Source organism: Topomyia yanbarensis, chromosome 3, assembly GCF_030247195.1.
Source record: "Topomyia yanbarensis strain Yona2022 chromosome 3, ASM3024719v1, whole genome shotgun sequence".
Lineage (NCBI taxonomy): Eukaryota > Metazoa > Arthropoda > Insecta > Diptera > Culicidae > Topomyia > Topomyia yanbarensis.
In genome coordinates this window covers 277,874,847-277,901,594 of record NC_080672.1, presented here as the reverse complement: position 1 = coordinate 277,901,594, position 26,748 = coordinate 277,874,847, and the positions used below count along the sequence as shown (strand labels likewise).

Genomic DNA, 26,748 nt, shown 5'->3' with positions numbered 1-26,748 from the left:
CATGATGCTGGTGCTGCTGCAATGAATCAAAATAAATTGCGTTATTCATTTCAATCAGCTTCAACTGACTGTAAAAAAGAGCGACCATTCAATATAAATATTCAAGGAATGCTTATAGTTGCATCATGCCCGTAACCAGAATTTTGTCAGGGGGAGGGGCGGTTTCCCACCGCGGAAAAGGGTCTCCACGCGCAATGACGAGGCGTGCGCGAGATCTGACGGACCACCATCAATACTCGTTTAATTATTTGCATCATATTGTTCAGTTCAGAAGCTAAAAATCGCTCCGCGGTTACTACGGGAACTTTGTTTTGCTACGCCATGCCTTCGTATAACTTTAACGAGAGACTGCAAAATGATAATTAAAATATAATAAAAATATGTTTTGTTTTTCTTTTCTGTGGGTGAGCTGGATGCTTTCCTCATTTAAGTGAACAGTTTTGGTTCAAGCACATTTCAAGCCTAGTAGATGTGTTATCAATACAATTGTATCCAAATATTGAAAAAATAAAGTAAAATAAAGAACAAAAATAAGTTTTGGAACCTAAGGAAACTTGCAGTGTTATGGATCGTATCAGCATTAGGCTACGAATGTTGCGTTTGTGACGATATCTTGTTTGTTTCGGTAACTCGTCACAGCACACGAAAAAACTCTTCCTCATATCAGATAGTTTCCGTAGTTATATCTTTGCTGGCCCCGAAAATATAATTATTGAACTGAATAATGTGGTAGATAATCAATATAGAAGCAGCAATATTCGTATATTCGTTGAATGAATGATAAAATGAATCATTCTTTCTTTCATGAGCTATTCTCTACACACTGCTAATGTTTCACAGCGAAGGACGAAAATCTCTACACGCAGCAGCTAACTGTGTCAACAAGATCAGACGAACAGAAATTCGGCGTTAGTTTTTATTGTTACATGTAGTAAAAATATAAAAGGCTAAGGATTGTGACGGCTTGTGACGCCACAATACCGTGAAAACTGGAGCCATGCAATAGACGTCCTGCAACTGGAACAGGACGCTTAGTACGCTACGCGTTGTTTGTCTCAGAGCCAGGATCGGAGCCAGATAGAGAGAAACGCCAGGCAGCGTTTTGGGAAACTAGGGCCACTTTAAAACGCAAAGCTTGATCTCGGAGTTGTACCGAGAAGTAGACGCCAATCCCTGAGGTGATGTGTACCGAGTCGTGATGGCGTAAAGGAAGAGCCCGTCGGCGCCTGCCGAAATGTGTTCGGGTAAGCTGAAGATAATTGTTGAGGGTCTCTTTGCGAAGCACGATCCAACTACCTGGCCACCGGCACCGCGCGGTGGAGAAGCATCCAAGCTACTGAAATCAAAGAAAGCCCCTGGTCCTGATGGAACACCAAACGCGGGGCCAAAAGCTGCGATCCTGACATAGTCGGACATGATTAGGATGGTGCTGCAGAAGTGTATATATGAAGGCAACCGAAATGTGGAAGGTACAGAAGCTGGTGTTGCTGCCGAAGCCAGGGAAGCCACCGGACGATCCGGCTTTGTATAGGGCTACCCACCCAGGTTTTTAAGCGTTTTTTGCGCGGTTTTTTTACGAGGTTTTTCTACGCGGATTTTCCAATGAACGCGATTTTTTTACGCGGATTTTCCAATTAACGCGGTTTTTGCAAAAATATTTGCATATTTTGAATGCAAAAGACTTACTTTTTTCTGAAAAAAGTCCTTTTAAATGCAAAGAACTTAGAAGAATTTTGGCAGTTTTTTTTGCGCAGATTTCGCAATTAACACGGTTTTTGCCAAAAAATATTCTAAGTCCTTCTGAATGCAAAAGACTTAGAAGATTTTCGGAAAGATGAAAGAGACGGGTCTGAAAGATTCCTTCCAGAAATTGATTTTTGACGCCATTTTGAAATCAAAGATGGCGACTTCCGGTTTAGTGAAATTCGCTATAACCCAATCAATATGGGTATTTTCGGAATGGTCTTGAAGAGTAGGTGCCAGAAATGTATTTTTGACGCCATTTTGAAATCAAAGATGGCGACTTCCGGTTTAGCGAAATTCGCTATAACCCAATCAAAATGGGTATTTTCGGAATGGTCTTGAAGAGTAGGTGCCAGAAATGTATTTTTGACGCCATTTTGAAATCAAAGAGGGCGACTTCCGGTTTAGCGAAATTCGCTATAACCCAATCAAAATGGGTATTTTCGGAATAGTCTTGAAGAGCAGGCGCCAGAAATTGATTTTTGACACCATTTTGAAATCAAAGATGGCGACTTCCGGTTTAGTGAAATTCGCTATAAACCAATCAATATGGGTATTTTCGGAATGGTCTTGAAGAGTAGGTGCCAGAAATTGATTTTTGACGCCATTTTGAAATCAACGATGGCGACTTCCGGTTTAGCGAAATTCGCTATAACTCTGTCAATATGGGTATTTTCGGAATGGTCTTGAAGAGTAGGCGCCAGAAATTGATTTTTGACGCCATTTTGAAATCAAAAAAGGCGACTTCCGGCTTAGCGAAATTCGCTATAATCCAATCAATATGGGTATTTTCGGAATGGTATTGACAAGTAGGTGCTAGAAATTTATGTTTGACGCCATTTTGAAATCCAAGATGGCGACATCCGGTTTAGCGGAAATTACCTACAACCCATGCAATATGGGTATTGTCGGAATGGTCTTGAAGAGTAGGTGCCAGAAATTTATATTTGGCGCCATTTTGAAATCCAAGGTAGCGACTTCCGGTTTAGCGAAATTCGCTATAACCCAATCAATGTGGGTTTTTTTTCGGAATGGTATTGACGAGTAGTAGACAAAGATCGATGTTTGACGCCATTTTTAATTCCAAGATGGCGACTTCCGGGTTAGCCACATTCACTATAACCCAGTCAATATGAGTGTTTTTGGAATGATCTTAACAAGTAGGTTCCAAAAATTGACTTTTTTTTAAATCGAAGATGGCGATTTCCGATTTTGCGAAATTCGCTATAACCCAATCAATATTGGTATTTTTGGAAGTTGAAGTGGTAGTACAAATAGTTTTAATTAAACAGTTGAATTTACTTAAATTTAAGCAATATGTTTAATTTGAATAAATTCAAACCCCCAACTCACACATACGTCTCTTTCTTCTCTCTCTTCCATTCTCACCGCACTTTCCTGGATGAACACATAAAAATATTTTGCATTTTGCTGGTTTATGATTAGATCTTATATTTGAGGGTGATTTAGATGATTGCCCAAATTTTTCATGCGAGAATTTCGGTAAACCGGAAGTCGCCATCTAGAATTTTAAAATGACGGCAAACATCGACGTTTGTCTGCTACTCGTCAAAACCATTCCGAAAATACTCATGTTGATTGAGTTGTAGAGAATCTCGCTAATCCGAAAGCCGCCATTTGGGATTTGAAAATTGCGCCAAAAATCAATTTTCATGGAAAACCTTGCGGGGAAGGTGCAGATTTATTTATTTCTGGCACCTACTCGTCAAGACAATTTCGAAAATACCCATATTGATTGGGTTACGGCGAATTTCGCTAAACCGGAAGTCGCCATCTTGGATTTCAAAATGGCGTCAAAAATCAATTTCTGGCACTTACTCTTTAAAACCATTCCAAAAATATCCATATTGATTGAGTTATAGCGAATTTCGCTAAACCGGAAGTCGCCATCTTTGATTTCAAAATGACGTCAAAAATCAATTTCTGGCACCTACTCTTCAATACCATTCCATACCCATATTGTTGGAGTGCGGGCCATAAGGAATCTTCCAGACCCGTCTCTTCCATCTTTCCGAAAATCTTCTAAGTCTTTTGCAATCAAAGGACAATATTTTTTGCGAAAACCGTGTTTATTGCGAAATCCGCGCAAAAAAAGACTTCCAAAAATATTCTAAGTCTTTTGATGAGAATTTTTTTTGCGCGGATTTTCGAATTAACGCGGTTTTTACGCGGATTTTCCAATTAACGCGGTTTTTTACGCGGTTTTTTTACACGGTGCGGTATAAAATAATCCATGACGGCTGACGAAATGCATGGAGGGTGAGTGCGGACTGTCCAAGATGCAGTACGGATTCCGCAAAGGAACATCGAAAGTCGATGCCATTCCGAGGAGAAGGCATCTAAGCGGAAATGAAGAGGAGATCGATACTGCGCTGTGATCACGATAGATGTGAAGTGTGCAATTAAAAGCGCCAGCTGGGAAGCCATCATTGCAGCGCTGCACAGAATGATGGTTCCCGACTATCCATGCCAGATCCTGAAGAACTACTTCCAGAGCAGAGTGCTACTGTACGAGACGAATGAAGGGCAGAAGCCAATGTGAGTCACAGTGGGCGTTCCCCATGGCTCCCGTTCGATCTAACTCTCTGGAATGCGATGTATGCACGATGGGCTCTTGACACTCCTGCTGCCCAGGAAAGTGAAAATCGTGGGTTTCGCGGCGACTAACGGTAATGGGTTAAACACTAATGTTTTATCATCGATACAGCGATACGGGGTGGGGGTGTGGCATTGAAAACCAATTGAAAAGCTGAACAGGAATACCCCCCGCGAGCGCGTACAGAACAATATCGTCGGAGGCAGACACACTAGAAACGGGAGAGATATTGTGAGAAACGATTCGATGAAGAAGTGAAAGCAGGAATAGAACAATACGAAGAAAAGAAGGTGTACCTCCCGGCTTATCCCAAACCAGTCGATTATGGGACAATATAAAGCACGGAGAGGTGAACTTCTATGTGACACAGTTCATGTCGGGTCACGGCTGCTTCAGGAAATACTTCATCGCTTCGGGCATGTAGCGTCACCGTTGAGCCTGAATCGTGAGAACGTCGAGGTGACACTGGAGCACTTGGTGTTCGAATCTCCGAGGTTCGAAGCGACACGCAGAGAGATGCTTGTAAAGGGAGGTGCGGACATCAACCCAGATAATGTCGTCTATAGAATGACAAACGACGTGAACATGTGGAATGCGGTCAACAGAGAGGTGACACAGATCATTACCGACTTACAGTGAAAATGGCCAGATGAACAATGAGCAGCGGTTTCGGGAGAACAATTACCGCTGAGGAACTGTCCACCGGTGTAGTCTGGATCCACCGACGGGAACTAGTCGAGCGGACCGCGACAGAGCGCCGGTCAATGGCCGTCGGAGCGCCAGCGAACAGGATGCCACGCTTCACGCAGTATCGCCGGACCAACCACAGCACCTCACTGGTTGCCCAACACAAATATAGTGAAAACAAAAGAAGAATCAGTATCGGTAGAACTTTCTCCGCCGGGGAACTGTCTGTTGAAGTGAGCTAAATTAACCACCGGGGACAAGACTGCCTAAGTCGCGACTAGACACCACCAGACTGCCTAAGTCGCGACGAGACTCCGCGGGACGTTGGAACAGCAGTCCACCGGAATCGTCGGACCGACTTCGACATCTTGCTGGTTGACTCGCTGGTTTCTGGAAAACGTCTTCCGTTGGAGAATTCTTCTTCGGAGTAGGCTAGGTCGCGAAGAAGTCGAGGGTTCAACAAGGAAGTGGTGCTATGCTATGGAATAAGAAGGAAGCCAAAGCACAGTGGGCCGAGCCCGGACTTAAGTCCATATATGAATGTTATGGGATATTCTCGCTAGTATTTTTCTCCTATCAGCTGAGCCATCAGAGACTTTTTTGCGAGATTTTAAGTGATTTGAACGTAAAATAAATTTTTGGCAGCTTTTAAGGGCATATTTCAGGTGTTTTTTGCATAATTTGACCATAGGGACTACATCCGGTTATTTTCGTTTTTCAAAGAAATGGTTGATTTTATGCATTGCATTACTTCACCAAAATTATCCGTGTGATAAAATTACATCATAAAATCGCCAAAAATAAGTCACTAGTTGGTCTAGTTAGTGTTTAGATATCTGTTTGTCATAAATTTTTATTGAATTGGAACTTCTAATGCGATAACAACAACGATGCCCGTGAATGCCCGCGATCACACTATTCACTCATTCGAAAGCTTTTAATATTCTTTTTAAAATGAGTATATGCTAGTTTTGCGAGTCAAAATTAAAAAAAAAAACTATGAATGGAGACGCATGGTTATTACTGATATTGAATTTGAATAATCACTTTATAGCTAGAATAATGACACGAATACATGCACAACTGTCAAATAGTATTGAGAGCATTATGAACAAGGGTTTTACTAGTGATCAAGAGTAAGGAGCCGAGTGAGAAGTATGTTTTTAAATGGTAGAAGCATTAAGAATGTTTGAAAATGAGTAAAAAATTCAACCATCTGAAATAGGTCATAAAATGTTTCTGGAACTATTTCTTGCTAACTTGCGCAATAACTGTCAAATAGAGTGAATACAGTTGAGCTCTAGTCGTTTGGTGAGAGTATTTTGAGCCGAATTTGTATAGTTCTGATATAGCTTAAGGGTATGCGATATTATCCAAATAAAATAACACCATTTTTAAATGAACCATATACCCGAAAAAAGATTTTTGGATTTATTTTCATTTAAGATATGAAGTAAACAATCTAAGTAACTAAGAAACACACCTACGAAAAAAAATCGTTGACCATCTTGTTGATTAGTGAATGCAATAAAACATTCCACTAAGACACTCAAAATGTTTGTTTGGAAAATGATAGATAATGTAGCTTTCATATCAAGTAACCCACTAATGAATTAGGTGTTCCAAAATTAGTCGAACACATCTTATTTGATCCGTAAAAACAAAATAGTCATTTCTGAAGCCCCATAATGAGATGTCCATTAATTCGTTTCGATATGGAAAATAAATTCCAAAATAATTATTGAAAAAAATCATAAAAGACAAAATACTTACTTTTGAGCCACTCTAATAAGTAGTAAAGTTAATTTCTATTTTTATAATTAAAATAATTCAGCGCACAAAAATTTCTTTAAACAAATTTTTGAACCTTCACAACAAAATAATTTTTTGAGCCACCCTAACGTATAATGAATTTTTTTTACATGTGTTAATATCAGAAACGATTTTGCACACGAAAATTAATATACACAACTTTTAGGAACGATTTCGAAAAAAAATATTTTTGAGACACCCTAATGATTAGTAAACGCTTATTTTTGAAATGTTTTAATATCAAAAACGAATTCAGCGTACCAAAACTACATAATATCGTCCTAAAGGGCGAACACGAAATTATTGCGACACATTCAAAGGGCATAACTTTAATATCATTATGTAAGCTGGACTACATACATACAAGGTACAGTACTTCCCAAACCGCGATGAGCGGCAACAATCGACGGCTAAAACTCGGGCACGGAAGCTGTACGAGAAGATGGTGACAAAATATGGCTGCTGTGTGATGGACGACGAAACGTATATAAAAGCCGATTTTAAGCAAATTCCGGGGTTCGAGTTTTTCACCGGCAAGAGCAAGTTCTATGTGGACGACAAATTAAAGAAGAAGAAAATGTCGAAGTTCGCCTCCAAATATCTCATTTGGCAGGTCATCTGCTCTTGCGGACTGAGGAGTGAGCCTTTCGTGACAAAGGGCACAGTAAATGGCGAGATCTACAAATCTGAGTGCCTCGAGAAGCGCCTTTTGCCGTTCTTGAAGCAGCACGACGAAGCTCCGCTTTTTTGGCTAGATTTGGCATCATGCCACTATTCTAAAAGTGTTCTGGAGTGGTATGAGGCCAATTCTGTCCATTTTGTTCCAAAGGACATGAATCCGCCAAACTGTCCGGAGCTGCGTCCGGTGGAGCAGTACTGGGCAATGATGAAGCGGGAACTTCGGAACAGCAAGAAGACAGTCAAAGATGAGAAGGACATGTTAAGAAAATGGAAAAAAAAACTGGGAAACTGGTACCGGATGACAATGTAAAGACTTTGATGGAGGGCATCAAGCGAAAATGCGTTCAATTTTACACTCCAAGGCTCCATCGATTAACTTTTCTTTTGATTTTTGAAGTAAATATATCTATAAAACTACCCTAAAATTTTGGTTTGATTTTAAACATTATAAGAAAATTGGCATGACATTTTCGGTGTCGCAATAATTTCGCCCTTTATTTGAACCGATACGGCAAAGTTTGGACTTAAGTCCACCTTTTGTTCTAAATCATGCCACTGTGCAAAGGGCCTAAAGGAGTTACGGTGTTAAATGGCATCGGAGAGAGAGCCAAAGAGTTTAAGAAGTTGCGATGCTGAATGATACAAGAGAGCCGAGTCGTAGTGTTGAATGGCACATGGGAGCCGAAGGGCTCACTAAATTAGACAATCTGGAGTTTGTCGCCCAGATTTTCCTCGTACGGAAAGAGCACTAATTCTTGACGCACATCTAGCTTTCGTACTGCCATACAGAAATAGAATCAGGTTCGACGGCAAGAGTAGGTGTTTCAGCCTTTTAGCCCAAACCCGTTTCTGATTGAGATTTTGAACTTTAAAAAACATACAGACATTCGTCGATCTCGACGAACTGAGGCAAATGGTATATGAGCAATAGCTTCCAATGGGAAGGTTGCTCCTTTCATTGGAGATTAAGTTTTTGCAAATCGGTCAAGTTGTCGCTGTGAAACAGAGGAGACATTTTTGCCACATACAAACTCGCATACATACACGCACAGATATTTTCCAGTCTAGACGAACTGAGTAAAATGGTATATAGATTAGGTTGATATTTTCAAAGTGAAGCCGTAACCTTTCTATATGACAAAGAAAAAAACTGTTTGAATTCTCGATGAGTTCATAAACAAATACACGATTCTGTTGTAGAGATTGTTTATGTTCATGTGAGTTATATTGTGTATGAAGTTAAGTACCTTGGTGTTTCAAAGTAATCTCTACGCACGGAAAGTGATGACAGGGATAAGGGATTCTTTAACATACTTTACAAAACAACAGAAATCATTATAAACGTTCACTTCGTTTTTATTATAACTCTCAATAGATACACTCAAATCGAAAGTTCAATTTATGTATAGGGCTCGAAAACGCTTGTCATGAGATATAAATCGTTCCCTACACGGCTTGAATAAATTCCCATTTTAGTAGATTTATTGAAAAAGCAGATTCCTGACAAATACGCAGTATAGGAAAAGCACTGCTTGCCCAAGAACACATTGTTCGGATTCAAAGAAAAGCGGAAAAGTGAATTGGCATGAGAGTGACTGCAACTGATTGGCTCGAAACTTTCCGCATTGCTAAACAACGGCAAGACGCAGTTCGGCTGTGGCACCATTCCTCCGTTCGGGTAAAAGTTCTCGTGACCATCGCCGATACATACACCACAGGTGCAGCGGGAGGTGATAATCATTTGAACGTACTGCGCATCTGACTTGTCCAACCTTTTTGCAGGGCCGACATCAACTGGCATCGTAAACAGTGGACCGGCTGGATCTAGACCGTAAATTGCAGCAATCTTACCTCCCAAATTATGGCCCGTATGACCACTAATCTGTGCTCCCAGACTGTGGCCGATAAGAGTCACTTTGCTAAGAGGAATACCTTGGCCGTTTAGATACGTTATGAATTTGGTCATATATGCTCCAACTTTGTAGGTATGATTGACGGCTATTGCGTATCCGTACATCGTCAAGTTCTTCCAGTCCACCACACAAACATTGCTATCTACGAATGTCAGATAATCTGCTGCCATATCCCTAACCCAATAACGATCACCGTTGTCCAACCATCCGTGGGTGATGAAAGCTAGTGGCTTTGAGGTCACAATTTTTGAACTCAAGCTAGTATCGTTTATGACGACTTGCGAAAGATTCGGAGAGTTTCTGGAAAACAATCAATAGTTATGAAACAATGTTTTATCAAATTTCCGAAACATACCGATTGCCACACCAAAAGATGACATCCATCTCCACAGGATTGGTAGAATCGCCCTTCAATATATCATTCACTAGAACGCTAAAAATGCTATCCATTATAAAGGCTGCATTGTAGTCGGTTTTGACGTTGAACAGATCTAGAATTCCTCCCAGCACACGATCACCTAGCAAGGCTATCAACACTATTTTCAGGTGATAGTACATTTCGTTCACGACGTGGGTTGAATGACTATTCGAGGACACTTTCCAACAACCAACTGAATTCGCCAACCGAAGGCCAGACTAATATGTAACATTCAAAATAATGGTCCTTCATTATGTAAGCGACATTTATTGAAACAGTTGGGGATTGCTGTTACGCATGCTATGCATTATTTTATAATTCTCCGGGAAAGTTTAAGTTCAATGCCATTGTACTGTTGGACATTGCACCCCTGGTATTCAAACAAATAAGAGGTTACGTCTAGATGCATGTCTCGTGACGTCCGAAACGATGCATTGTATCGTTTGTTTCTAATTCTGCAACACAGCTTATTTGTCCTCGTAAAATATTGACTACTGTCTGAAGGCCTTGGAAGATATTGGCCTGGAAAGGTACAGATCATTCGTTGAAAACGTGGGATGTACGCACGAAGAAACGAATACAATCAATCTATCATTCTTGAAACATACCGGATCCATTACAGCTTAAAGGTGCCAATTTTTGCATTTTTCATTTTATATTTCCTAAAACTAAGGTACTACAGAGTGACTCATTTAAAAACTAAGAAGGATTTCAATTAAGGGATTTTTTTACTCATTATTGCAAATGAGTCAAAAATCCGCTAATTGAAAAACTATCTCGAAAACTTAGGGTAAGGGTTATTATTTTATACATAGAATCTTTATGCAAAGTTTGAAATAAATTTATTAATCCTTAAAGGCGCAAACAATTTTTTTTAAATTTTCTGAAAATTGTCTCACAGCTTTAATACGTTACAATGCTATTTTTAAGATGCTTTTCGAAATGTTGTTTTAAAACAACATTGCGCATTTAAGGATTAAGTAGTTTTTGAATGGAAGTGAACACCGCAAATCGTGTTTTTCCAGAGACCTTCTACAAAAAGCTTCGTCATCGAGTCGCTTGTCGATATTTTTGCATAGAAAAATTACAAAATGTTCTTGAAATGATGCTTTATAGAGTACAAAAGTTTCGATCATTTCGTTTCATCAAAATCTCTAAAAAAATCGCAAAAAAGTGTTTCTTTTCACGCTGAAACCCTTACCTCCCAAAAAACAGCCAAGCCCATGTGTCAACAGATCCGCGCAATTCAAATTCGAATCGGAGACGATCCCACAGATGTCCACCCGATTTGCTGGTACATATACTCTTTAGTTCTACGTAAAAGGCCCGCGGCCAGCAATATCATTTGCTTGCTTCAAACTATGTACCACACCCCTAAGCTAATTAAGGCAAATTTTCGATATTCCCGTCACGGCCGAATATTGTTCCGTCCGAACTAGAGAATCTACAATAGATTTAAAAAAACTTTTTCTTTGGCCTGGAAGATCACGCATGGCTCAGTCAGGCCTGGACACATCTTGAGCCGAGGAGTCGATTTTATTTTGACGTTGAACTCACCTTGAGATGAATCATTGTCAGGGAAAGTTATTTTTGCACGGGCTAAGGGCCCAATGTAACATTATAGAAGAGACAAGAATGAGAATGTAAAATAATGGTTGTATTTAATTTCAATTGAACTTGAACTTCAGCAGCAGACAGGGAAACACCAAAGGAAAAAATAATCTGAGCAACCTAGCTTTTCGTTCGAAAATATTTTGTTTGCTGACCATTCCTCTTCTGTGATTAACGGTAGGAATAGTTCCAGTAATTCCTTGGGGCACACTTAAACAAAACTGTCCAGGTACAATGGATAACCGATGATCAGCTTACGATTACCGATTGGAAAACGCACTTTTTGCAGTTAGAACATACAGGACAAAATCGACATCGAAAGAAAAAGCGATCTGTCACAGACGCGAGCTCGGATACTATCAACCTAAGTTGCTGCAAAGTGGCATACATAAGCTTCGCTTGAGCGCGAACGATCCAAGCACTTCGAGTTTTGGGTTGTGTATGTACGTGAAGAATGCAGTGCGTTTCCTCTCTTCTCAACATCGTTACGCACAAAATCGCGTAAAAATGAGATATGTTACCAGTGGCGAAGTAGCACGTGGGGGGGGGGGGGTTTAGGTACAAAGCCCCCCCCCCCTCCGAAATATTTAGAAGAAATTTGAAAAAAAAATGAACATGATCAACAAAAATTTGCTTAATATTTTAAATGGACTTCTCAAAGTTTCATTTACAAAAGTTATCTTATGAGAATATTTCCTTGTAGTAAAAATTGGCGACAGACCTCGATAGCTACCGGTCGGCTCATTGTGGAGGCTAGATCCACCGCAGAGGACTAAAACGAGTAGTTAGCAGCGAAGCAGAGAGCTAAATGGCTCTTGGTATAGTGACAACACTGGGAGCTTATTGGTTCACGAAACGGACATCGGTAACGAGAGATATTCCGCCACATCCTGTAGTCCTTGACTGACGGCGAACAAGGACTGGAGAGTGTGCGAGAAGTATCCCCATAGCGACCACCAGGCGATTCGCTACCAGTGGAACTCTGCAGTAGCACAGAGAAGGACGACCGGCAAGCTAAAGTGGAAGACGAAAGTCTTTAAGAAAAAACTCTTTGTTGAGTCACTTCGGCGAACAGTGGAGTCAAGTATGTTGATGCGGCTGATGTAACAAGAAGGATTGTGACTGTTTGTGATGTTACAATGCCACGAAAACTGCCATGCAGTAGATGGCGTGTAGCTTACTGGTTAAATAAGTAGCTCAGTACGCTACACGCTGCTTGTCTTAGAGCCAGAAGGAGGGCTCAGAGAGCAGGATCGAAGAGTGAGAGAGGAGCGTAAGTGACGTTTCGAGAAGCTAGGGACACTTTAAAATGGGAGATCAAGCATAGAAAGCCAGTTAGCTATAATTAGTTGTGCTGCGAAGTAGACGCCAATCCTGGGGGACGCGCACTGAATCGTCATCACGAAGGGCCCGTCGATACCAGCTGAAATATGCACGGGTAAGCAAAAGATAATCGAAGAAGAAAGGGCAAACACAGCCGAGTGGCAAGCGACTAACGACGACTCAAAGAAGCGTCGATGCGACTGAAATCAAAAAAAGCCCTCAGTCCGGATAGAATACCAAACGTGGCGCTGGAAGCTGCGATCCTAGCATATCTGGAAATGCGAGTCGCAGCGGGCGTTCCTCAGGGTTCCATTCTCGTTCCAACTATTTGGAACGGGATGTACGATGGGGCCCTAACACTGTGGCTGCCTGGAAAAGTGAAAGTTGTACGTTTCGCGGACGACGTGTCACCAACGGTTATGAGTGAGACACTTGGAGAAGTGGAGGTGTTTAATTTATTCCTTTGTCTTTGACACTTTGTGCCATACAGACTGTTTCTTAAAACTAGTCCAACACTACTTAATTACAAATAATAATAAAACAGATCAATAAACAACATTCAACACTAAGCAATATCATAATAATATTTAAAACAAAATTCAGCGTTGCGGCGGCTCCCAAACTTCAAATTTTTCGTAAAATTCTCGAAAACAAATTCCCATTGGCCACGTCGATGGAGATAATGCAGCGTTTTTCAATCTCTCAATTTTTGTTGGTGACGGAGACAATAGACTCGATCGAGAGCTGGATGAACGGGGTCAAGCTGCAAATAGCTCATCACAAGACGGAGGTGTTGTTGGTCAGCAACTGCAAAGCGGTTCAGCGGATACAGAATACCGTGTATGGGCACATGATTTCATCGAAGCGTGCACTGAAGCAATTGGGAGTGATAATCGACTACCGGTTGAGCTTTAACAACCACGTTGATTACACTTGCGAAAAGTCGGTATGTTATCTAGTGTTTCGTCAACTATACTGCGATATGGGGTTCTTGCCTGAGGTGCTGAACACCAAGCTGAACCGTGAAAAGCTGAACAGGACGTTCCGGCTGGTGGTCGTACGAGTTGCGATTGCGTACAGAATAATATCTTCGGAGGCAGTATGCTCTGTCGCCGAGAGGATCCTTATCTGCATCACTTTGGCGGAGGATATCAAGTGCTACAATCAATCAAACGCCAGAAACGTGAGGAAGATGATGAGAATCGATTCGATTGTGATGTGGCAGCAGCAATGGAACAATACAGCGACGTAAAGACGTAGAACACAGTCAACAGAGTTATGATGTAGATCATTACCGTCTTACAGCAGAAACGGCGTGATGAACATCGAGCAGCGGTTTCGGGAGATTAATCACTGCTAGGGAACTCCGCAGGAATAAGCTAGATCCACCGCCGACGACTAGTCGAGTAGACTGCAACAGAGCATCGAGTATGGGTCGTCGGAACGCCAGCGAACTGGATGCCATGGTCCATCTGGAATCGATAAACCGACCACGGAACCCCACCGGTTAGCCCGATAGAAATATAGCGAAAATCAAGGAAAATCGGTATTAGGACTCCTAATTTAGGAGAACTTATTTCGTCAGGAAACTCTCCATCGGCGCTAGGGACTAGACTGAGTAGACCGCGACGAGACACCACCAGTCGCGGGTCATCGGGGCACCAGTGAACCGGTCGCTCTGCTGCAACGGAATCGCCGAACTGACCTCGGCACCTAGCTGATTGACTCGCTTTCGGGAGAACTTCTCTTGCCGGGTAACCGGAGTAGGTCACGTCTATCGTCGGGGACTATACTGAGGACTGAGTAGTTCGCGAGCAAATAGGGGAGCTGAATGGCTCATCAAAGAAGTACTACTAGGAAGTAGTACTAAATCGCAAAGAAGGGAACTAAAGGCTTTGAAAGAGTTGCGGTGCTAAATGGCAGCGGACACGGAGCCAAAGGGCTCAAGAAGTTGTGGTACTGAAACCAACGATGAATCGGAATCGGGAGCTTCTTTCACCGGGGAACTATCCGTCAGCGAACCGGACGCCCTACTCCACCGGAATCGCCGAACTGACCTCGGCACCTGAGTAGTTCGCGATCAAGTCGGAAGCTCAACGAGAAAGTGGTACTAAATAGCATAAGGGAATTGAAGAGCTCAGTAAATTAAAAAGTCTGAAGTTTGCCGCCTAGATTGTCCTGGTAGAGAAAGAGCACTAATTCTCGAACCACAGCTAGCTTTCCTACTACCATACAGAAATTTCCACGTTGTGTGGATGGTCGAAAACTGGTAGTGTTTCGAGGATGGGTGCTGTAACCCTACTTAAAGAACTAATTACTAAGTAGTTGCATAGCAGTGTGTGCTGTTGAAATATAAAAAACCTCTTTCCGAAGTAATGCCGTAAGGTAATGCCAGGGAGGAATCATGTTCCGTGCAAGAGTAGTTGTATTAGCGGGTCGGGTGGCTATCCAAACCCGTTTCTTGAGTTGTTGGTTTTTGTACATTTTTTTCCTGCTAATGTTGTTATTGAACATTTTTCTGCTCTCTAAAAACATATATTCTGTATCGATTTTGTTGGCTATTTTCGGCAAATTTGAGACTAAGAGAAACGAAAGCAATGAAATTGAAAGACGGATAGGTATTCTAGAGCGAATCAGTTATAAACTTAGAACGGAAAACTAGAACTAGGCAGGCTCATATGGGCATGATCGAAAGGAAATGATGACCATGCGGTAGACTTGGGTGCAACGCCCAACTCCTACTCTGAAGAAGACAAAGAATTCTTCACATTTCCTTTCGATTATGCCCATATGAGCCTGCCTAGTTCTAGTTTTCCGTTCTAAGTTTATAACTGATTCGCTCTAGAATACCTATCCGTCTTTCAATTTCATTGCTCTCGTTTCTCTTAGTCTCAAATTTGCCGAAAATAGCCAACAAAATCGATACAGTTGAAAAAATGTTTTGCGTCTAAAAATATGTAATGATTACTTCGAAAAGTGATCAATGTCACCCCGGTTTACGGTACATATTACATGTTGCACAATCATTATTTCAAAATCGAAATTTCGGACCCCCTCTGAAATTTTTTTCTGGATCCGCCCCTGCGCAAGTCTTAAGAACAATATTTTAATTTGCTATGGGAACATATAAATTTACACGATTATCAGCATTGCTTTAACGTGCCTCATACTTAGCAAAAATTTATTCGCAAAATCAAATTACACAATAGTTTTTTCGACGAAATTTTGAAATATGCCGATGTTACTTTTCATACCTTTTCTGCTGTGTATACGTTTACTGCGTGTAAATGTGTGCTGATAGAGGCAAACGAAAGACAAATAATGCACTATGGTCCCAAAACCGTATCTAGGAAGACAAAACTGCTTGCGCCCAAACCGTTAATTTTAGATATATAGTATTCTCTTCAAACTTTCTTTGTACTGTTTCGCCAATTTCTTCATATTAGTTACTTTAGGGTGGTCCTTGTGGTTAAGGAGGTGTTTAAAGTATCAACTTTTTACATATACACAATTATGCTACGCAATGTTATACAAATTTGTAAAACAATCAAATTGAAGCAACTTTGCTAAATAAACTTTAAGGCTCTATTGGTTCAATATTCAAGGTAGGGTAGCTCTTCAAAAATCGGTTTTCAGCTAATCTCTTTATATAATAATTTCTTGTTAATGATTTGTTCTAGAGATTTTTAGAATTTTTATTAATGCTTATTTTTGGGGAAGCAACCAAGTTTCTATCTCTTTGTTTTGACAGTTGCAGGCGATCTTTAAAACAAAAATGTTTTTTTTAAATCTATCTACATTTATAGATTGCAAGTTGTTTTTCATTCTGTTAATATCATTTACAAAACTAAAACTTTGTTAGTGAATAAAACACAAAAGCACTTACAAAAATGAAATAAGCATGTTTTTTAACACAACCGTTCATAACTTTTTCTCTTGAATAGATCTACATGCGTCCCGCAACTGTTAATGAGGTTATTTTATCAATTAACGGTCTCAAGAAAATTTATAGCTGTGCTGATCCTGATAATGTTCCCCCAGTATTCTGAAAACCAATTGTACCGCTTTTGCCAACATCCTCAGCCAAATTTTTAATATAATACTTGAAACCGGTTGTTATCCAAACTGTTTTAAAATAGCTAAAGAAATCCCCATTTTCTGGACACCCTTGCTACTCGTGCAACTATCCGATATCAACAGTCTCAGTTTTCAACAAAGTGCTTAATCTCTCGGTTACTAGAATTTTCAAACAAACACAATATAATATATAACTTCTAGTACGGCTTTAAACATGGTTGTAGTACCTTGATTGCATTGACTGAATTGATCGACTCTATTGCTAATGAAATTGACAAAAAAAGTTGTTGGCGCACTTTTTCTGGATTTAAAAAAAAGCGTTAGACACACTAGATCACTCTATTTTGTTAGGAAAATTAGAATGTTATGGCGAAAGGGGTTTAGCTAATGATCTAATTCGCTGCTATTTGTCGAACAGGGTTCATTGCGAGTCTGTCGGAAATGTATCTAGCTCATATAGAGGCATCGAAATAGGAGTTCTGCAGGGCAGCAATATTGGTCCATTGCTATTCTTGCTTTATACAAATGACTTATGAAAGCTTAATTTAAAAGGTGCACCTCGTCTTTTTGCAGATGATACTGCCTTGTTTTATCCAAACACCAGCTGTAGTGGAGTTGTACGAGACTTGGAAGAAGATTTAAAATTACTTATAAAATATTTCAACGATAATCTTCTCTCCCTAAATTTGTCAAAAACCAAATATATGATTTTCCATTCATCCGGAAGATCCATAGCCCAACACCCTGACCCATGTACTGAAAACTACAGGATCGAGGAAACACAAGTCTTCAAATTTGTGGGTCTTTGCCTTGTTTCCACACTTTCTTGGAACGACCATTTAAAATATCTTGAAAAAAGGTTGCTTCATTATGTCCCACAGCACGTGCTTTTGAAATTCTACCATGCGCATATCCATTCCCTTCTAAATTACCTTGCATCATTGTAGGGCCATGAGAGCATATATGGATATATCCAATTTTAAAAAGCTTCAAACATTTCAGAATAGATGCCTCAAAATTATATTCAAGAAATCAATAATGTATCCAACTATCCTGCTTTGTACCACCGATTCTCATAACAAATTGCCCTTGGTCAGAAACGCACTTCCTTTGCCGGGCCAACGATTTTCAATCAGCTTCATACTGATATAAGACAGATAACAAATCGCATCCATTTTGAAACAAGTTTAAAAGTCGTTTGAAAAATAAATTTAGAGTGTTTCTCATATAAACTTAATAAAAACTCCACAAACTTGATGTCCCACTAAAAAGCTTTCTTTCTTTTGAAGTAGAATACTTCTAACGTTTCAAAATTTCTGCTGAAATATTTTCCCAGTTTTCAAATGCGAATAACTTCCGTTGTACTGACTGAAATCGCTATATTTTTGCACTATCTGATCGGAAATATGTGCACGCATATTGTATTTGATTCCGTAAAATGTACGTCTATAGATAACGAAAATAATGTATTTTGTAAAGGTAGTAACTATCTGCACTGATTGGTCCGTAGAATTCAACCGAGCAGCGAGCGTTGCTAGGGCTTCCTCTTTGTTATCCAATGAACTTCGCCAGGTATTAAAACGGCACATAAGAGAAAATTCGTCAGTTTGCTTCAGGGATGCCAAAGGTACCGGTAAACTACATTTTTTTCCGTATATTTACATTTGCACAAGCCGTACAGCCCACTACAGCGACGCATCACTACAACTCTTGCCAGAACGGTAGCCAGACCGAGTACATTTTCCCGTACAGCAGTAGAATACATTTTTGTTTTGCTGCTGTACTCCGACTGCTCGGTGAGAGTGTAGCGTAGTAAAGTTTGTTCTCTCGCTTTGTACACTTTCCTCTGCATAGTCAAAGGGAGAGGCCCGCACACGAAAGCGTTAATGCCGGTCGTGGCATAAACGAACCGCATTCATTGTTGTCGTTTGTGATTGAAAATATTGAATAGATAAAAAATATTAAAAAGTGTAAAATAAGAAAAGAGAAGCTGTACCGCTCGCGTCTGGTGGCTGTACTGGGGGCAGTATGTCATGTTACTGCTTTACTTACAGACTGCCGTACAGCGTTGGGCGTCCTGCAATAGCGAACGACAGTAGCGTTGAAAGAGAAATGAGAATGTAGGCAGAAAAATTACAGCCGCAGAAAAGGTAGGCATTTTGCATCCCTGGTTTGCTTTCTGACCTTGTAGTAGCTGTTACGTTTTGTGTCAGCTCAAATTCTTCGGTTGGAATATATTCAATGACTGCCGCCAGTCATCATTCCATCCAATGATGCACAGGCGTGCCAGCTTCATGCATATAATGATCGGCATACATCGCAGAAAAAGCAGAACGCTCTTTTTTCGGAGCTCAATGAACGGTTTGCAAGTGTGCCGTGTGAAGGGGTGGCTGGATGCGAGAGACCCCCTCCCTTGCTCTTATGTGTGGTGGGCTCAGATAAATTCATCATTTCTCGACAAACAGGTCAAATGGTCCTAAGTGCAAATAAGAGCCTCTCTTTGTTTGCTTTCTCTATCGATTATTATGGCGTCATCTTAAAACTTTTCAATATTGTTTCAGGATATATCGAAAAACTCTGGTTTCGACTAGCTAATTTTGCTGAGAGTTGAGTAACAAACGTATACACTGCCAAGTTATTAGCGAAAGAGAAAGTAAACAAAGAGAAATTTTCATTTGCACTTCGGACCATTTGACATGTTTGGCTAGATTTGGTTAATTTTCTTTTGGTAAGCGGTAGTGCGATTGACGATGACGATTTGATTAGCATTGGTTGTTGTTTTGTGTGAAGGAGATGATGTTGGCTTATTGGATACTGATATAATATGTTTCTGCCGTCGATTTGATACTCGGGGCAAACTGGGACAACTTTTTACATATCAGCTATTCATATGCTGCTATTAAACAGTAGTTTAATTGTATAACTGTTGCATGTATGACGGGATTTGTACATCCACATTAAGACCTATTTATTTTATGTTCAGCTAATTGATTTTACTTATTTCGCAGTTTAACTAGTGAAATGCTCCATTGAAAGTAACGTACTGGCACTACATTCGTTGTTGGTTATTATAATACGTGGCAATTGCAGGGTTATTGCGAAAACTCCACGCTAAGAAACCTGCTTGGTGAAGGTTTGAACTTATTATGTACTCCTTAACTCTTTAATGCTGACATTCCACGCGCAAATGCCCTTCTGCTGGCTCTTAATTGTAGAGTGTATTCAATTTACAGTAAGTTCAAAAACTATTTGTTATCCGGTTTGGCCCTTAATTTACTTTATTTGTACATGCCATGCTTTAAAATGGCCTATTTCTAAAAATATTCAGCAAAACGAATGCATTTTGCATATGTGTAATGAAATATTCAACAATCAGGGCCGGTGGATAATGTGGGTAGTAAAGGCAGTACTACCCGAGCAAAGTCGAACATCAAAATAACAACAAGTAGAAATCATATGATAATAGCATCAAATTGAAATCTTATTTTGCTATCAGTTTTAGTTTTTTTTAAATATGACATCAAATTTTGTTCTCATTTTGCTATTCTTGTTTCTTAGAGGAATTTTCTATGTTTATATTTCTTTGGTGAAACATCAAAGTGAAGACATTTTGTTATCATGAAAAAATTCAACATCTCAATGAGCTTTCAATTTACTCTCACTGATAGCAGAATTAGTTTTCTGTTTAATGTCATAGGACAATTTTGCTGCTCTCCATTTTAATCTTTTAACCGTTAAAACGACCAAAACGACAACAACCTGAGTAATAATTTGCCAAACATCACAACATCAAGTTTAGTTTTCAATTTGTTGTCAGACTCTGCTCAGATATCCACTTGAAAATAATCGAGTTGGTAATTACCCACTTGAAACTTTTGAACAAACCTAACATTCTAATTTTGCTACGCATGTGTCTCTGGTGCACGTTTGAAATTTTCGAGGTATGGCCAAGATTCCATTTACATAAACATGTCGCAAGTGATGTATGTGAATGTAATGCAAGCGTATGTAGGGGTAGATGGGGTAAAATACACCCCTAAGAAAATATAATCATAACTTAGCTATAGACCATCAATTGGGAGAATTTAATTAATTATATCATTTAGCCAACATTTTACTCTGAAATCACAATCGCTTTGCAAAATATTCAGGTACATGAAAAATCTTCAATTTTTCAAAATCATTATAAATTGCTCTTTGAAAAATGGGCAGGGCAAATCGCACCTGTGCGGGGGTAAAATGCACCACAACAACAGGGCACAATACATTATAACAAATATCGAAACATCTGATTTTAATGCAGAAGATAGCAAAAATTGCAGCATTCGAATTAACAGCATAAGTGTATTCTACGTCACTTCGGTTATGTCTCTGACATTACCTACCCATCTTTTTCATTTTGCATTTTACTAGACTTTTAATATTTAAATTTAAATTTAGTTCAAACGGTTGAAAAATCCGAATCTATTTAATACTAAAGCGGGCCCCTTAAAAGGAAGATCGTTCCACTGGGTGCGCTTTGTACTGTACTATTGTAATGTTTGTGCCGGTTACTTTCACGTACGGACAATCGTATTTACCACAGTTTTGAAAGAGAAATCTTGCACTTTCAGAATAATGTATGATGTGAATATCCTTTTTCTAATCGTAAAGCTTAAAAAATACGGAAAAGTAAACACAAACACTGTCACAACTCTTTTCAAACAAGTCACAGCGATTCGGTCTCTTTAGCAAAGGTGTGTATTTAGTCATACTAAAATTCGTTTGAACATTGTAATCGCGAAAAATCGGTAGTAAAAACGTCTGGTTTAATCATTTGAATTTAAGAAGTTTGTCTGAGAAATTATCCCATAAATCGATAATTATGAGCAACAGAGAATAATGGTCTTCAGCAGATTTCATGGAAAAGTTTTCGTCTACAACATTCATTCATGCGCAAGCTCTTTCCGTTTAAAAGTTAGCTTTTCTATAGACTACTATGATCAATTTCTTATAAAAGGAATATCGCCAAAAGATGGCGTAATTAAAAGATGAATCGAGATTCTTTAAAATGATACTTATAATATATGATGTACAAAAAATAATGTTTTCATGTTTCATTACAAGAGGGTATCTGTGCAGTACTTTCCCGCCGATCAGTTAATTTGGGAGTAAGCGACGTGCATAGGATTTTTTGATCGATAATTCGATTTATCGCTTTTCAATAGAAAAAGGCTGAAAATGTGATAGAAATTGTAACAAAATAGATTATTTAAGAAAAATTATGCAATAGGAAAACAAAATCTTATGTACGCCGCTGGAGAAAGCAATTCTGCACATATTGTGAAAATTTCAGAACGATTAAAAATCATTTGTCTGAGTTACATTTCTGACCAGCTCGAATAAAATGGTTTCGAGAAAAAAACGTGGTTAAAGTTTTCAGTACATTTCTTTCGATATTTTAAAAATTCTACAGTGGTGTGAGCCCATAAGTGGTGCAGCAATCTTCAAACCGTTAAAAATCTTCATTTCCTGCTAAATTTCTTTAAAATTCACGCAGGGTTAGATACTATATCTTCGGTATGCAGAATATCGAATTGATGGCTAATTTAATAATTACCGGTTTTGGGCACATCGTGGCAAGGTATCAATTGAACCCAAAATATGTTTATTTTGTTCTTCAGGAAAATGAAGAATACCAAGTAGAAAGCGAACCAACGCGCTAGTCCGACTACGAAAAGATTGTCGCCTATAATTTCCAGCAAAGTTCATTATGTATGTAGAAGAAAATTCTACCAAATCTGCAAACTGTTGGTTATACAAAACCTGCAAATCCTGAAAATTTATTAGATGCATCGCAAAATGGGAAATGCAAAACTACTTCAATATCTTCAAAACTTTTAAGGATTTTTGGAAATAAGCGAGTGATTGATGGGCTTTATTTATCAAGAGTACAAACAAGTATTGTTACCGCATTATGGATCTAGTCTTTATCAGAATTACATAAGAATGTAACATACGTAACAATTTGGGTGACAAATTTTGATGGTATTTTATTATGATATACTCTGATCGAGTTTCGCTGGCGAGCTGCACAGACATGTTTTAGATCTACGCAGGCACGTGCTAACAGAACATCCTTTGTTGTCGACGCTCCTGAAGCCCACAGTTGTTCAAACACACAAGTGCGCAATGAGGCTCCAAAAATGTTATATTTAGGACAGTCTCCAATTGCTAAATCCATTGGCGAGGATTGATAGTGTCGCATCAACTTCTAGATCTCCAGAACATGGAATTAATATTCCAGCTTTTGGCAATTGTTTTGCTCGGACATAATGCCTTTGCCGGATTGCTAGACTTGTTTAGCGCTTCATCCGACTATAATGCTGCTTTCCTGATGGACAGTATGTTTGGAATAGTGGTCAATGACACTAAATATATTTTGCATGGCGATTCTTCAAACCCAATCGAGGTTGATGTAACATTCTGGTGTGGTAACCGGTACGTATAATATATAGTATCTAACTAGCTTGATTGATATGAAATTCATTCCCACATACGGTCACAGAAATTCTCCGAATCTTACGCAAACGGCTATAAATGATGGTAGTTTAAGTTCGAAAATTGTGACCTCTAAGCCGATTGTCTTCATTACTCACGGATGGCTGGACAACCGCAACCGGAATTGGATCAAAGCTATGACGACCGACTACCTCAAGTTTGTAGACACCAATATCTGTGTGGTGGATTGGGGCAACTTGGCAATTTACGGATATGCATTGGCAGCGAACCATACCATCAGAGTTGGTGCTTATTTGGCCAAGTTCATTAACTATCTGAAGGGTGAGGGAATCCCGTTGAGTAAGGTAACACTGGTTGGTCATAGTATGGGTGCTCATATAAGCGGAGATGCTGGTATGAACCTGGGAGGAAAGGTTGGCGCAATTTATGGACTTGATCCAGCTAGTCCCCTGTTTAAGATGCCAGCCGATATTGGAATTTCGAAAAGGTTGGACAGTTCTGATGCCTTGTATGTTCAGATGATCATGACTTCCCGCTGCACTTGGGGTGTGTGCGTCGGTGATGGTCACGAGAACTTCTACCCAACAGGAGGATTAGTTCCCCAACCGAATTGTGTCATTCCGTTGGGCAGCAATGCTGAGAGTGGCGAACCAGTAAGCTGCAGTCATGCTCATGCATACACACTATTCCGGATGGCGTTGAACCCAAGAAATGTTTTCAACGGGAAGAAATGCGACGGGTATGCGATGTATTTGAGTGGTTTGTGCTTTTTCAACAAATCTACCAAAATGGGAATATATTCAAGCCGCGTTGGAGGAGATTTCTATCTGATGACGTCTTTGTTTGAACCGTACACGGTTTGAGAAACCGAGTTAAGTTGCATTAAGCAAAATAAAAGTTCAAAAAAGTGTGTTACATACGAGTTTTTTTTAGAGCACACGGTTCACTTCTAGTTGTACAGCACTTACCTGAAAATGAGAAAAGGAAAGAAGAAGAAATTGTAACGACAATACTTGGATTACGATTATAAGATAATGGAATGCTAAATTTGAGTACGAAGAAATATTGAAATTATTAAATGGAATTCGATATTAATCACACACACATAAATTAAGTACAATTAACATTTGGATTCTTTTAAAACCTTTTGCTCGCAGAAGTATGACTAGTTGTTTTAGGAAATCTCGTTTTCTTCAATGTTTTCCATACAAAACGACCGCAGTTTTCTATCTCGATACCATCATATTTTATGGGATGAAGAACCGGAACATTTGATGGATGCAATTCTGTAGGATATGAATTGGACAGCATTGCTTTCGTTCTAACACGTATTGAGCATAGCGATGTAACGCTAAATCTGGCCAAAATTTTGAAGGCTGATAAACTTTTGAACTGTTCCTGTTTTACTACACTCACAGCTTGCTAGACCAGAATGTTTTGTATATTTCTTTCTTCCATGTTATCTATAACAGAAAGCTTGGAAGAGTTGGTGAAAATTATGACCAATTAAAAAAAAATGAAGAGGATTGGTTGAGTCGTTTTTCGGAAATCGTGATCACGGAAAATCCATTTTAGACGAGGTAGACGAGGAGCGCCTCGAAGCACGGTAACATTCGATCTATTACTTGAATCTCTATGAAAATTTGAGAAAATGTTCTTAAGAAGCTGTACGTTTAGAAAGAGTAAATTTTTTTTTCCATTTTTTGAAAAATAAAAAAATATATAACCCCTTAAACAGATGTCCAGGATAATAATCTTTTAGGTCAGTATCCCTCAACAGTTGCTAGGAGTTAAGTACGTTGAAAAGTGCCGTGGTTTGGCGCTCTTGTGTATGGTGCTAGTTTGCAATAAGGTGTTCTTTCGACAGACGACAGATGAGAGGTAACAGACGATTGGCAGCAGACAGTAGACAACAGATGACAGATGTCAGATATCAGACTACAGACGAAAGACGAGAGACGAGAGATGAGAGACAGAGACGAGAGACGAGAGACGAGAGACGAGAGACGAGAGACGAGAGACGAGAGACGAGAGACGAGAGACGAGAGACGAGAGACGAGAGACGAGAGACGAGAGACGAGAGACGAGAGACGAGAGACGAGAGACGAGAGACGAGAGACGAGAGACGAGAGACGAGAGACGAGAGACGAGAGACGAGAGACGAGAGACGAGAGACGAGAGACGAGAGACGAGAGACGAGAGACGAGAGACGAGAGACGAGAGACGAGAGACGAGAGACGAGAGACGAGAGACGAGAGACGAGAGACGAGAGACGAGAGACGAGAGACGAGAGACGAGAGACGAGAGACGAGAGACGAGAGACGAGAGACGAGAGACGAGAGACGAGAGACGAGAGACGAGAGACGAGAGACGAGAGACGAGAGACGAGAGACGAGAGACGAGAGACGAGAGACGAGAGACGAGAGACGAGAGACGAGAGACGAGAGACGAGAGACGAGAGACGAGAGACGAGAGACGAGAGACGAGAGACGAGAGACGAGAGACGAGAGACGAGAGACGAGAGACGAGAGACGAGAGACGAGAGACGAGAGACGAGAGACGAGAGACGAGAGACGAGAGACGAGAGACGAGAGACGAGAGACGAGAGACGAGAGACGAGAGACGAGAGACGAGAGACGAGAGACGAGAGACGAGAGACGAGAGACGAGAGACGAGAGACGAGAGACGAGAGACGAGAGACGAGAGACGAGAGACGAGAGACGAGAGACGAGAGACGAGAGACGAGAGACGAGAGACGAGAGACGAGAGACGAGAGACGAGAGACGAGAGACGAGAGACGAGAGACGAGAGACGAGAGACGAGAGACGAGAGACGAGAGACGAGAGACGAGAGACGAGAGACGAGAGACGAGAGACGAGAGACGAGAGACGAGAGACGAGAGACGAGAGACGAGAGACGAGAGACGAGAGACGAGAGACGAGAGACGAGAGACGAGAGACTAGAGAAAGGACAACCAGTACACGACAAACGGCTTTTAATCTAATCGTAGAAATTCTACACTTTCTCACCACACTCAGTCCTACAACTTAATCCTACCACTCGACGAGAGTGCAAATCTTCGTTTGAGACAATCCACCCACCTATTAAAAGTCCACTCAACTGGCCATGGCAACAGCTCAGAAACGAAAAGTAGCACATAATTACCAGCAAAACTTTTCCACGCGGACTAAACTTCTTAAAAACTCATTACACAATAACTAGCAGAGGCTCAGACGCGGTCCGGCAACAGCAGACCGGGAAATGGGAAGCGTGACCCAGAAGGCGCCAGAGTGTAGATGTGTATCCTAGGCTAGAACAGCAACACAACCAGTGTTGAATGGCTTAAAATTTATTTTAGCTTGTTT

At 40.3% G+C, this 26,748-nt stretch overlaps 3 protein-coding genes across 14 annotated transcripts in view; 1 reads left to right on the top strand and 2 right to left on the bottom strand.

Annotated features, from left to right (window-relative positions):
• LOC131690160 (cell adhesion molecule Dscam2) overlaps window positions 1–26,748 on the bottom strand; it is a 471,795-nt gene that overhangs the window by 174,129 nt on the left and 270,918 nt on the right. The window lies entirely within an intron of this gene.
• On the bottom strand, window positions 8,890–10,106 carry LOC131690164 (lipase member H-like). Its single transcript, XM_058975728.1, has 2 exons — window positions 9,809–10,106; window positions 8,890–9,753 (listed from the first exon to the last, which is right to left on the bottom strand). Exons 1-2 carry the CDS (start codon window positions 10,009–10,011, stop codon window positions 8,940–8,942), a joined length of 1,017 nt encoding a protein of 338 aa, XP_058831711.1. The 5' UTR covers window positions 10,012–10,106; the 3' UTR covers window positions 8,890–8,939.
• On the top strand, window positions 23,090–25,060 carry LOC131690163 (pancreatic triacylglycerol lipase-like). Its single transcript, XM_058975727.1, has 2 exons — window positions 23,090–23,362; window positions 23,430–25,060. The coding sequence occupies exons 1-2, from the start codon at window positions 23,151–23,153 to the stop codon at window positions 24,244–24,246; spliced, it is 1,029 nt and encodes a 342-aa protein (XP_058831710.1). The 5' UTR covers window positions 23,090–23,150; the 3' UTR covers window positions 24,247–25,060.